The following is a 13,457-nucleotide window of genomic DNA, read 5'->3' on the forward strand; positions in this document are numbered from 1 at the left end:
GAGGTTCCTAGGAACCACAGCTAAGACCTGCCCCTCGCCGGGGCCTGCGGAGGGCCGCACGGGGAAGGCCCTGAGCCCAGCTCCCTGCGGGACCGCCTGTCAGGGTGGGGCCCACCCCCAGGGAGCGCCAGCACAGATCCTCCGCTCTGGGGGACGCGACGATGGAGCACTTTTACAGAAATGAAGGACAAAATGAGAAATTTAAACAGCTCGAAAAGTTGGACTCGATTCAGATCGGTTGTTTCCCTTTTATAAAATTATGATGCCATTTCTAAAGGGACTTCAGTCCCTTACAGCTGTTTCCCAAGGACAGGGACAGTCCCCCAGCCCGGGACTCCACGGACAGGAGGGACCTGCCAGCAGCAAACACGGAGACAGCCGTTCCCTTTTCCATCCCTCTCCTGCCTGGCGACACAGGAGGAAGCCTCCGTCTGACTGCCCAGCCCCTGGTCACCTGCCCCACACGGGCCCACCTGCCAGGGAGGAGAGGGCAGCCTCGGGCCCTGGGCCCAGCCAGGAACAGCTTGGCTGGAACCCACAGTGGTTTTGCCTTTTCACGGCACTCGTTTTCGTAAATGATGCCATGTGTGACAAATGCTACCGGTTTCCCGCTTACACTGATGACATAAAATTCCTTTTAAAAATACACACGTTTCATAAGAAGACAAAACCAAACAGACAAGTCTGTTCCAAGAGGACAACTGAGGGAGGGGTATGGTGGGCGACGCTGTGTGGGCAGCAGTGACGGGGGCAGGACAGTGCCAGCCCCCGCCCGGCCCCCATCCCGTCCCCACCCCCCGTGCTCGGAGGCCCCGGGGCGCCCAGCACCCAGCTTGTGGTCCATCCTCCCTCTGCCCCTGCAACCAGGCCTGGATCCACCGTGTGCGGCCCGGCCCCGGGCGCTGAGCCCAGCTGCGCTCTCAGGCCTCTGCCCTCTGGCGCCCTGGGCCTGCGGAGCCCTGCAGTCCTCTGAGACAACACGCCGCCTCCCCCTCGGAGTGTCCCCGCCACAGCATTCAGCGCCCTCTACGGGAACTTGCACTGCGTGGGCTCCTTCGGGGAGGAGCCCCACCCCTCCCCACGTGAGGCCGCGCTGCGCGCACCTCTGTCAGGTGCGTGCTGGCGGGGAGGCGTCGGGCGTCCCGCCGCAGCCAGGGCAGCTCACCTCGGAGGTTCTTGACGAAGTCCTCTAGCTTCATCTTGCGCTCGGGCTTGACATTGGGGCTGTACATGTCGGTGTTGAGCAGAATGATGGCAAAAGCCAGGATGAAGATGGTGTCTGGGTTCCGGAACTGCCGCACCACCCCGGGGTTGCAGATGCAGTACCGCTGGCTGGGGGAGGACGGGGCGGTGCTTCAGCCAGGGCCGGAGGCCAGTCCGCCCCTCACCCGTGAGCGGCCCTGAACAGCTGAGGCTGGTCACTGACCTCGGAGCCTCCGTCTCTGGTACACGGGGATGTCGCCTGTCTGGCAGAGCCGGTCCTGACCGTCCACTCACCACCCCCCCACCATGTGAGCTAAGTCCCACCCACTCGTAGTTCGGCCGGCATGTAGCTGCTCAGGGCCGAGGACCACGTCCCTCGGCCCCGGCGCAGCCACGTGCTAAGTTCCGGCCAATGCGACGTGGGCACCTTCGAGGCTGTGCCTTAAAGGCAGGGGTTGCTCTGCCTGCCTGGAACGTGAATGTGATGGGTGTTGAATCTGCTCCCGGGGACCTCAGATGACAGGAGCCCAGGCCTCCTCCACGCCAGCTCAGAGGGCGGCCCACTCCCGGGGCGTTTCAGCCACGGCAGCTGTGGCGGACGTCTTTGCTGCGGCAGCCGAACTAACAGCCTCGCTACAGACTGCCTCACAGAGTCATCTGCTCACATCCTCACTGCCTTGAATACGCCCCACACCCCACACCCCACAGTTCCCTCCACCGGCGACCTTGTGCAGGGGTAGGTGGGTGGGGCAGGGATGGAGAAGAGGAACTGGGTGCGGCACCGTGACCGTGACCGAGGTCCACAACCCGCAGGCAGCAGCCATGGGCGCTTAGACGATGTGGGCTTCAATTTCGTCTTCCCTGTTAAGTGCCGCCCCCTCCAGGAAGCCCTCCTAAATGGAAGTGTCTGAACTCTCCCCTCCCAGGGCCCAGGGTTCCTCCTCCTGCGACCTTGCTCCTCTGTGAACCCACCACCCCTGCTGAGCCCAGAGGGCTGGGTCTCCCACACCCAGCGCAGGGCACGGACTCCCTACGCGGCCAGTGGGCACACCATCCCAGCATGGAAGATGGCGCAAGGACAGCCTGCCTTGACTGCAGGCTCTCTGGGGGGCCAGGCGCTGGGCGGAGTGCACCCACACGGCCTGAGTGGTTTAATCCTTCCACCCCCTCCAGGGTAGGTGCGTGCATCAACCCCTCTCTACTGGCAAGGATGTGAGGCACAGAGAGGTTAAGTAACCAGAGCAAGGTCACACAGTGGTGCAGGTGCCAGAACCACGCCCTCTGCGTCACTGAGGGAGCATCTGCCCCTGTGAATGAGCAAACGAGTGATGACACAGATGGACTCACGAACCAGTGGGGACGAGAGGACCACGAAGACGTTCGAGGCCCTGGCTCCAGCACTGAGCCGCACAGCACGTGTTAGGGGAGGGGCTGCCGCCCCCCGCACCCCCGATAGCTCATGGCCACCTGACCCTGAAGGGGGGGTCTGCCCTTGAGCCTCGGTCTTCGAGCGGGGACGCTTTTTCTACCTGACACCTGCCCCGCCCCCACCTGAAGGCCTCGATCAGCCGCTCCACCTTCTGGGCCTCCCCCTGGACCCGGATGTGCGCCTGGAACTTCCGGAGAGCCTCGTCCAGCTCCATGGCGGAGAAGTCCATCTCGTCCACCACGCAGCTGAAACGAGAGGAGAAGGCCCCGTCAGTGTCCCCTGCCCACCTTCCCGCCGGGTGCAGAGGCAAGCACGGCCCGCAGAGGGCGGAGGGAGCACAAGGGGTCAGCGCAGGGAGGCCCGAGAGGGAGGGCGGCCGGAGTGGGCTCCCTCCTCCACAGGAGGAGATGGAGGCCTGGGCACCCACTGGCCCTGCAGCCACCGCGCCCTGGGCCTGCCCCTCACGTCAACGCTTTCCCGGGCATTTCTGCGGGGCCTCTGGAGGGGCTGTGCTGCCCTCACCTGCCGATCCCACAAGGAGGGCAGAGCTGGGGAGGCTGCGGGTCACAGGTACCTCTTATCACAGCCCCGCCCCCAGCACAGCCTGCTCCTGCCTCTGACCATGACCCCGAACAGCAGATGGGTCTGCAACAGGGACCCTCGCCTGACCACCCCCGGTGGGGCTGCAGAGACCCCGGCCGTGGGCCCCCCTCCCCTGCGGCGACGCTCTGAGCACTCAAGGCTGTTGGGGCAGGGTGAGGGCAGGGGCCCCGCAGGACAATTCGCTGACCAGCATCCGAATAGGATGCCTGGGGGGGGGGGTCTCGCTGCTTCCTGAGGCCGCTGCTATTTTCTGATCCGAGGAGAACAATGTGCGGATTTCCTACGGACTCACAAGCAGCTCGGAGGGGGTGTGGGGGGAGAGCAGGGGTGGCTGCAGGGGAGGGGGCCAGACCACATGGTCTTGGGCCCCATTCACGGAGCAGCTAGCATGCTCTCCTGGGACGGCTCCTCCCGGATTTTGAAGGGGGAGGGGCACCAGCCACACTATGAGGGCGGGGCCAGAGCAGAAAGGCGGGGCTGGGAGAGAGCAGCCCAGGCGGGACAGACGCCACAGCCGGCCACAGACCAGGCACCGCCAGCGGCTCGCTGCCTCTCCGGTGTGTGTGTCTGCGTGACTGAGTGAACACTAGTGTACATATATGTGTGTGCACGTGGGTGTGTCTGTATGAGGGGGCACCCAGGCCAGACCCCCCGCCCCTCCCCGAGCCTGGGTCTGCTCACCTGTGAAACAGAGAGGCCGCAGCCCACGCCCCACTCCTCCCAGGGGCGCCCGGAGGCGGCAGCTGTGCGTGGCCAGGCCGCCCTGCCGTTTTTTGCTGAGGGTCAGTCTTTACCCTGCTCTGATCCCGCTCCTGGCCCACCGGCTGGGTCACCCATCCCGCGTGCAGTGTCTGGGTCGGCAATGTGCCCACGGCAGGCCTGGAGCTGCATCCCCAGGTCCCGACAAAGGGGAGCAGGGCACCTGTTCCAAGCCGGCCTCCTGCTGGCCCTGGCTCCTTGTCTGCGGAAGGGGTTATGGACCCCTGACACCCCCGCGGACGAGGTGAGGACACAGCCCGCACGTAGCACCTGCCCAGTGACCACAGGACCCAGGTGTGGTGGCTTTCTACTCGGGACAGTCTGGAGGAGGACCGGGGGTGCAGGGAACGTGCGGGCAGGACTTCTCAAGGCTGTCAGCAGTTCCCAGGGGGCTGGAAACCTGTTCTTCGCAGGGTTCCAAGTAGCTGAAAGTCTATGGCCGCCAGCCTGGTGGGACCCTCACCCCATCTCCCGCCAGGAGAGGGAGGAGGAGGGGGGCTGAGCTCCCCGGTTCCCCTCCTGCTGCCCCTGCGGGAGGTTGGCCCAGGGGTCGCTGGCCCAGGGGAAGGGGCTGGCCCAGCTGGATGGGGCCAGAGGTGCTGCTGGCAGGGCATCTCCCTGTGTCCGGGAGTCAGAAAGACAAAGGGGAGTGGGGAGCCTGGGGTGTGCGTGGGGCGACCCCAGCCCCACTCACTCGAGCACGTCGCGGTTGAACTGCTTCTGCCGGTTGCCCAGGAACTCCCCGATCATCTGCCGGCTCAGGCCCTTGCGCTGCAGCAGGAAGTGGGCCACCCCCACCGGCGTGTCGGGCACGAAGCCGCGCTCGATGAGGTACTGGACGCCCTTCTCGGGCTTCCTGGGGGACAAGAGATGGGCTCAGCCGGGCGCTCCCACCCCTCCAGCTCCCCCAGCCCTCATCCCCTCCTCCTCCACGGCACCCTGTCCTGCCCCACCCTCAGCCCGCAACGCAGGGGAACCGGGATGGCTTGGGCCCTGCAGAAGGGCTGGGCCAGCGCAGGAACACGGAGGGTGCCGGGGGCTGGGGGGGCACAGAAGGGCCCCCCCTCCCCGCTTCGTGGTCCCCTCTGTGCCGAGCTTCCGGGCAGGCTGGAGGGCCCCGCCCAGCACACGCTGGCCGCCTGTGGCACGTACTCCGTGCCGTCACCGTCTGAGGACCCCGCACGCCAACTCAGTCCCCACGCGACTCCCTGGGGTTGGCACGCTTGTCACCTGTGCTGCCCGACAGCCACGTGACCTTGCTGGGGACTCGAGTGCCCGTGTCGTGAGACTTGTGTGTTAACACAGTCGGGCGCCTGGAACGCTGCACGCAGTAGGTGAGCAACGCCTGGAACGCTGCACGCAGTAGGTGAGCACCGGGAAGGTTTAGGATAAACCTCAACGGACGGACGGCAGAGGACGTGGAGGCGCAGCGCCGGCCCCACCTGCAGTCAGAGGCCTGAGGCGGGGCTGTGCCGGCCCCACGGGGCTGAGCATCCACCCAGACCAGGAGCCCGGGGGCCGGGGCGCCCTCAGGGGCCGAGCAGTGAGCCAGCAGGTCCCTTCTTCCCGTCGGCCTCGGGGCCTGGTACCGGCTCAGCTGACCTCACAGGGAGGCGGTGGTCGAAAGAGACAGGGCAGGGGGAGGCGCCACTGACCCCTCCCCCTGCACCTGTGACCCTCGGAGGGTGGTGTCCTCCGCTGACGAACCCGGAGCCTCGGAGCTGCAGAGCCCTTGGGTATACCCGGCACCCCACGCCTTGCCCCAGTGGTAGAAGTCAGTGTCCTGCTGGCCCCTGGGGGCATGGAGGTGAGGGCCAGGATCCACCTGCCACCACCATACGTGCGCTGACAGCGGGTCCCGCAGATGCCGTATTTCCACACGCAGGCCAACCTCCAGCCTCAAGATGACCCTGCTATTTTTATCCCAGGTGGCCACACACCCCAACCTTGCGCTCAAGAGCTGGGCAGGGAGCGACTGCCGGCCGCCTGGGTCCTGGCACAGAAGTGGTCACCGAGTGGCCCTGTCCCTCCCGGCAACCCTGGGGTCTCCACCCAAGAACCGCCCCAGCCCCAGGCTCTCCAGGCACTGGGCTACTGGTGCTGATAGAGCACCGGGGGTGGGGTCGGGGGTGGGGCGGGTCGCGCTTCCTCACCGCCAGCTCCACAGCGGCCCCCGCAGGACCCCAGCCCATACCTGACCGCCCCCCACTTCCACAGTAGCCCACAGATGTGTATTCTTCGGCCCACACGGCGTTAACAGAAAGAATTCCAGTTGGTCGCCAATGTTTAGAAACCGGGAGCTTGGACACAGAACCCGGATTTCCGGCTTCTCTTGAGAAGACAGCGTGGCAGCCCCCGGCCTGGCTCCCATGTGAAAGTGACTGGAGAGCCCCCTCTCGGGCGCCCTTGTCACCCACCCGGGCCAGCCTGGCCCACCGAGGCCCTGACACCATGCCTGGTCCAGCCCAGCCTCGTCCTGCCGCCCTGGGGTGGCTGCTCCCCTCTCCGCCCCAGCTGCTCCTGCCTGTGTTGACAGGCCCATGGCACGCAGCCTCACGGCTGCCAGGCCCACCCTCAGGGCCCACAGCCTTGTGGGAGGGGCCGTAGGATGAGGACTCCCCACGGCGTAAGTGCCGCATGCCGACTCTGTGCCGGGCGGCACTCTGGATGACAGCGGCGAGCATGGCTGGCCTCGAACGCCCGGCACGACAGCTGCCACCGCCCAGTCTGAAGGGCAAAGTGGCCGAGCGAGGGTGGGAGGGGTTCTGGCAGGGGAGGCAGAGGCCTTCTCTGAGCAGGTGACACAGTGACAAGAGTGCTCAAGGAGCTTTTTGGTGGAGGCAATGGCGAATGCAAAGGCCCTGAGGTGGGGGTGGGTTTTGTAGGATCGAGGCCATGAGGCTGCTCCAGGGCTCAGAGTAGGGCCCTGGGGGCGGGGCAGCGGGGTGGACAGGCCGCAGGGGCATCTGGCTCTCCTCTGAGTGGGATGGAAGCCTGGCATGCTCTGAACAGGGCAGTGGAGGGACCTGGGTGCCCGTTTAAGAAGCCGCCTCTGGCTGTTCTACGGGAGCCCAGGTAGGAGACCCTCGCAGGCACCCCAGCACTGGTGCAGGAGTGGGGGAGGAGTGGCGGGCTCAGGACACCGTCTGGGGGCAGCGATCACAATATATGCTAGTGAACCCGCGTGTGAGCCCGAGGGCTCCAGCTCTCAGCCCGAGGCCAACGGGGCAGGAGCCGCATCCACCTGGCACCCTTCACAAGATGCTGCAGGAGAGGAATGTGGACTGACCAGGCCACGACCAGAGACCAGGGGCTCCCAGCAAACTGAGAGGAAAGGTGCTGCGGCCGGAGGTACAGGCGGGGGTTCGGGCGGGGGCTCCAGGCTCGGGATGCGCGCGGCCGGCAAGGGGAGTGATCTCCCTGACCGTGGAGAGCCAGCACTGATGTGAGTCCCTGGCCCGCAGGATCTTGCTGGCCCCCAGCTGCCCCACGTGTACTCCGTGGGCCCTGCTGGGCAGGGGTCCTGGGTCCACTGGCCCCTCACAGGGCTCCGTGCTGACCGGAGCAGCCCAGATGTCCTGCGTGGGTAAGTCACACACTCGGTCTGCTGCTCACCCACAGCCCTGCCCACCGCCCTGGGGCAGTGAGGGGCACTGGATGGGCTCGGGCCGAGGCAGCAGGGTAGAAGGCACGTCCTGTGGGGCTCCGAGATCCCCCAGAGCACCCAGGGGACCCCATGGAAAGGAGCCTCTGCCTGCCTTGTCCCTGAGACACTTGATGAGCGCAGCAGGCCTGGCCCACACGCAGCGGACGCGGCGAGTGAACGGAGAAGTGCACTTCGCCGTGACAGAGCCCACCCGACCTGGCAGACGGGCTCGCCGCCACCCCCAGCGGTGGCTCCCCCTTCCCTGCCTGCGAGCCTGAACGCGGCTCCAGGCCCTCGGGACTGAAGAGGCGCAGCCTGGGGCCCTGCTCACCGTGCACCCTCAGGGGCCAGCGGGGGCCCGGCCCACACAGCGCATGTCCGACCAGAGAAACAGAACGTGCTGTGTCTGGGGCTGGGGTCGACGTGGCTCTGGGAGGGGCTGCTTTGGCCCGTGTTCCCAGGACTCTGCCCTAGAACCTTCAGGGCCTCCCAAGCCTGCAGGACAAGTTCCGGCCCCTCGCCCCTCATCCACTTCTCCATTCACCCCAGGCATCCATCCAGCGCTGCTCTGGGTGGGTGTGGCACCAGCACACCTGTGGTCTAGACAAAGTCCCTGTCCTTGAACACACACCCTCACTGGAGCGCGATGAACTCCCAGGAGAGACGCTCACAGGCATGGCTCAGATCCCAGCTCCGCTCTCTGGCTGGGTGACCCAGGGCAAGTTACTTCACCTCCCTGTGCCTCAGGTACCTGTGTACCTGGGTAGTGGGGACAGTGACTGCACACAGCAGTCACCGTGCAGATTAAACGAGTTAACGCCTCTAAGCCCTTGGAACACACGCTGGTTTTATGGCTGTTTAAGAAAAGGGTCAGCACTAGGGCAGAGCTAAACCAAGGGGAAGCCGTAGTGACCACAGAAGGCCTGGACTTCAGATGGATGGGGTGAGAAGGCGCGGTCCAGAAAGGCCTCCTCGGGAAGGTGGCATTGAACCTGGAGCCAGGAAGAAGGTCCCTGGGGGCGGGAACGACCAACGCGAAAGCCTTACTGGACACGTAACAAAACGGGGCACACCAAGGGGGAAAAGTGGTGCGGGGGTGGTGATGGGATGAATTGGGAGAGTGGGATTGACATGCATACACTAATATGTATAAAATGGATAACTAACCAGAACCTGCTGTATAAAAAAATAAAATTCAAACAAAAAAACGGGGCACAGAAAGGCGGAGTAGCTGTGCACCAGGCTGTCCAGCGAGGGAGAGCCAGGTTCTTACCCCTTGCTCGTAGAAGTCCGTAAAGTTCCACTCTATGCTCCCAGCCCAGGGCTGCAGATCTGCTCTGCCCACCTCTGCGCAGCCAGCTCTCCCCATCTCTCCGGGTTCCCCTGACGACTCCTTCTCTAGCTTTCTGACCTCCACCCTCCAGGACCAGCATCAACGAGGTGCAGAGGCGACATTTTCACCATCTACACCTGACGCGCTTCTGCATCCCGGGCCCCCGGGCCTCTGCCCCTCACCCCCCCTGCCCGTCCGCTGGGCCTGCGAGCAGCCTCTGCTGTCCCCAGGTCCAGCTTTTCTCGTCGACTGTGCCAGGTGAGCACGTGCAGACCACAGTGGTGCTGCCCTCCTCGCACCTCTGTCCTCGAACCTGAGCCCGGGGCTCTCGGGAGGCGGTTACTACGAGGCCGGGCTCTGCACCTAAGGACCACCCACCGGCCGGAACCCCTCTCCTCCCAGCAGGGTCTGCAGGGGCCGCAACGGCTCCTCCTGTCGCTTTCACTTGCTATAGCAGCTGAAGAGACACGGACGTGGGCGTCTGCCCGGCACCCTGTTGGCCTCTGGATTTCCCACACCCCCCTCGAGCTCCGCCCCCTGATCCCACGGGCTGCCCGTACTCCCAGCCTGGATGGTCAGAGTGCTGCACCCCGCTGACCACGGCGAGCGGTTCAGAGGGCGCCGGCGGGAGCCTCTCTTCCTGCAGGGCTGCCATGAGGCTGGACCACGAGCCCGGACTACTGGCTGCCCTCCTGCCCTGAGGGCGCGATGGTGGGGCACGGCCAAGAGATGCCCAGTGGCTTTTCAGGTACACGAACCAGTAAGGCCCCTCTGCTTGAACCAGTCTGATCAGATGCCCATCATTTCCAATGAAGAAGGGCCTGATGCACACAGAGACCAGCACGGGCTCTGCACAGACACCAGCAGCGCCCGAGGAGGCCCCGAGGTTGGAGGCCGAGCCATCCCCGTGCTGTTCTCACTGGCCGCAGGGGCGAGGGATGGATTCACCAAGTTCAGCACCCAGAGGCCCTGCGCCCGGACATGCCCTTCAACTCCGGAATCTAGGCTCGAACCCCTCCAGTATCCTGCAGAGAAGCGGCCACCTCCCATCGGCTCGCACACCTGCACGGCCAGCAAGCCCACCGCCTCCCCACACTGCCTATTTTATCCAGCTCTGATTTTCACAAAGTTCTTTCTGATATTAGAAACCCAAGCTGAACGTGGCTGCCGGGGTCTTTTTCGCACTCATCCCAGAGACAAGGTGGAAGAATTACCCTCTGGCCCTCATGCACTATTGGTGTGAACGTAAACTGGTACAGCCACTGTGGAAAACAGTACGTAAATTCCTTAAAAAACGAAAAATAGAGCTACTATATGATCCAGCAATCCCACTCCTGGGCATATCCAGACAAAACTGTAATTCGAAAAGATACATGCACCCCTGTGTTTGTAGCAGCACTATTTACGATAGCCAACACGTGGAAACAACCTGAATGTCCATGGACAGAGGAGTGGATGAAGAAGATGTGGTACAGATATATACAACGGGACGTCAGCCGTAAAAAAGAATGAAACGTTGCCATTTGCAGACCTAGAGCTGATCATACTTCGTGAAGTAAGTCAGACAAAGAAAGAAAAATAGTACGTGATATCACTTGTACGAGGAACCTAGGGAGTTCCCCGCTGGTCCAGTGGTTAGGACTCCGTGGTTCCACTGCAGGGGGGCCCGTGTTCGATCTCTGGTCGGGGAACTTAAGATCCTGCAAGCCGTGCAGCGTGGCCAAAAATAAATAAATAAGTGGAACCTAAAAGATCATACAAATGAATCTATATACAGAACAGAAACAAACTCACAGACATACCGTAGAAAACAAACTCATGGTTACTAGGGGGAGGAGAGGGGGGAGGGAGGGACAAATTAGGAGTATAGGATTAGTGGATACTGGGAGTTCCCTGGCAGTCTAGTGGTTAGGACTCAGCGTTCTCACTGCCATGGCCCCAGGTTCAATCCCTGGTCGGGGGACTAAGATCCTTCAAGCCGTGCAATGAGGCAAAAAAAAAAAAAAGAAAAAGAAAAAAGAAAAGGATTAATGGATACAAACTGCTATCCATAAAATAGATAAGCAACAAGGATTTACTGTAAAGCCCAGGGAATTATATTCAATATCTTGTAACAGCCTATAATGGAATATAATCTGAAAAAAAAAAGCCCAACTAAATCACCTTGCTGTATATCAGCACAATATCATAAATCATCTACACTTCAGTTTAGAAAAAAGAGAAGGAACTGGCATGGCTGGAATACCCGTGGGACCTGCCCCGCACTGCCTCCCTCCCTGAGGCCCTCGGCACCAGCCAGCCCAGACCCGCGACAGCACTCTGAGGGTGGCGTGGGCCGGAGGAGTGGCTCACGTCAAGGGGAATAGGACCCTGATCTGCAAAGACCCAACTCAAGAGTGCTCGTCAGAGAGCCACAGTCACTTAAACCGCCAGCACGTCCCGCACCAGCGGACGGCCCGGCACAGCCAGCACTTCTGGCTCTGCAGCCTCGAGCCAGCGCCTGGGGTCCCGCGGCCGGGATCCCAGCAGCCACGCCTCCCAGGCCCCCGTGAGAATTTGGCAAGATGCTGCACACGAACTGCTCGGCACCAGCTGGCAACTTAACACGCATCTATGCAGGCTGGCTGTCACCACTGTCCTCTTCACTGGTCACAACAAATGTAACGCCCAAGGCGCACGGAACCCGGAGCCCAACCCGGGCTTTGCCGCTTACTGGGAGGCTGGCCGATCCCCGAGCCCCGTGGATGTTGGAAGGATGGAACCTCGGAGCACCCCAGCCTCACGGCAGGGCTCTCTGCAGCAGCTCCAGCGGGCAGTGGCCGGAGGAGCAGGCAGGTGGCGGCCCGGTGCTGGGCGGAGAAGACCTGCCTCCAAACCAAACGCAGGCCCTGGGCGGGGAGGGACCTCGGAGGCCAGGTGAGCAGCTCCCTGCCCGTCAGGAGTCCCGGCACACCAAGTAGTCTCCAAGGCCCGACTTACGTGCTCCTCAGACAAGAGGCCCTCAGTCCCTTCCGACGGCACCATTTCATCAGGGGCGGCTCTGGGGATGAGGACACTCGTCCAGAGTGGGGAGAGGGCTGGCCTGGCCCATGGTCACCTGGGCCCGCGCCCGAGGGCGAGAGGGAGGGGCGTGAAGGAGCGGAGGAGGATGAGGTGAGGGGCACAGGAGCAAGGGCCCTCCGTGGGCAAGCAGGTGACAGGCCCGGTGAGGTCCCGCTGGGTGCCCCTCCGGGCTGTGGGGTGCGGACCCCAGCTCCCACCGCTGTGGCGGACACCGCAAATATGAGGCTCCGCCCCCTGGACTCTCAGTGCACACGCGAGGCCCAGTGAGCGGGCAGGGCCACGGAGGCCACGCTCCAGGCCGCAGTCCCTGCACTGGGCTTTACGAGGGTGTGTTCAGGGGCCAGGTGGCGGTGGCGTGAATCCCAGTCTGGCCATCCACCGACCGTGGGACCTCGGGCAAGCTACCTCTGGGCACCTCACCTCACCCAAACTGTAAAGCGGACTAGTGACGGTCACCTCCCTACGGTCTCCCGTGAGCACGGTGGGCTCGTACAACAGCACCGGGCACGTGTCAGTGCACGCGGGCATCAGCCACTCCCGTGCTCCATGCTGCTCTGTCCGCTAAGCCACCTCCTGGGTCCGCTAAGGCCCGAGCCCCAGGCCCCCTGCACTGGCTCCGGACGCAGGAGCCCCGCGGACCACAACAGCTGCCATCCGCTGCACCCTGGACAGCGGCTCCTGGTTTCACGGTCTCTAACCCTCATTACGCCCTGTGGGGGCAGGAACCTCATGGCCAGTTTCTGGGCGCAGCCAGCAAGGCTCAGGGTGCACGGAGGTGCCGAGTCCCTGCAGCGGATACGCTGAACTGGGGCTGAAACCCTCCTGCCTCGGCTCCCGGCCCCGGCCCGGTGCCCAGCGCTGCGAGCCGGACGTGCAGTCCTGGAGCCTGGGAGGCGCATCTGGATGCCAGGCAGACTGCGGCAGCCTCCTCTGTGGCCCCGGGGACAGCCCCTCCCCACCACCCTATTTCATTTCTCGGGTTTCATTTGTTTTCCCTCTCTCCTCCCCAGCCGGCTACTCACCCACTTTGGATCCAGAGCTCAGGCCCTCCACATACCCCCTGGAGGGGGTGGGTGTCTGTGCTGGAAAGCTCCCTCTCGGGAATGGGTGGGACCTGAGAACTGTTTGAAAGGCAGCCTGGGTGTGGGCCTGGGTAGGGGCTGGGGAGGGAGGGAAATGGTGGGGGGAGAGGAGACCCACAGGGAGAGCGTGCAGAACAGAGGTGGGCAGTGGACAGGTGGGGGTGAGAGAAGGGTGCCAGGAAGGGAAAGGACAGAGGTGCTAAGGTCCGGCCTCCCAGGGAGGGCCCCGGCCTCGGGCAGCAGGCTGCCCAGTGTGCATCCTCGCCCAGCGGCTCCAGGGCCTGCTCAGCGGCATCCAGCTCCCAGCTTCGCTAGCCCCGCACAGGGCCTGGCCCTCTA

At 63.6% G+C, this 13,457-nt stretch overlaps 1 protein-coding gene across 5 annotated transcripts in view; it reads right to left on the reverse strand.

Moving 5' to 3' along the window:
- The window catches only part of IQSEC1 (IQ motif and Sec7 domain ArfGEF 1), a 113,485-nt gene that overhangs the window by 19,854 nt on the left and 80,174 nt on the right, over nt 1-13,457 (reverse strand). For all 5 annotated transcript variants that reach the window (XM_032648796.1, XM_032648798.1, XM_032648797.1 and 2 more), the window contains exons 4-6: nt 4,689-4,850; nt 2,755-2,877; nt 1,166-1,332 (exon numbers count right to left, since the gene is read on the reverse strand). In XM_032648796.1, the coding sequence (XP_032504687.1) occupies nt 1,166-1,332; nt 2,755-2,877; nt 4,689-4,850 (452 nt within the window). The remainder of the gene's footprint in view (nt 1-1,165; nt 1,333-2,754; nt 2,878-4,688; nt 4,851-13,457) is intronic.

This window comes from Phocoena sinus, chromosome 11 (genome assembly GCF_008692025.1).
Source record: "Phocoena sinus isolate mPhoSin1 chromosome 11, mPhoSin1.pri, whole genome shotgun sequence".
Taxonomy (NCBI): domain Eukaryota; kingdom Metazoa; phylum Chordata; class Mammalia; order Artiodactyla; family Phocoenidae; genus Phocoena; species Phocoena sinus.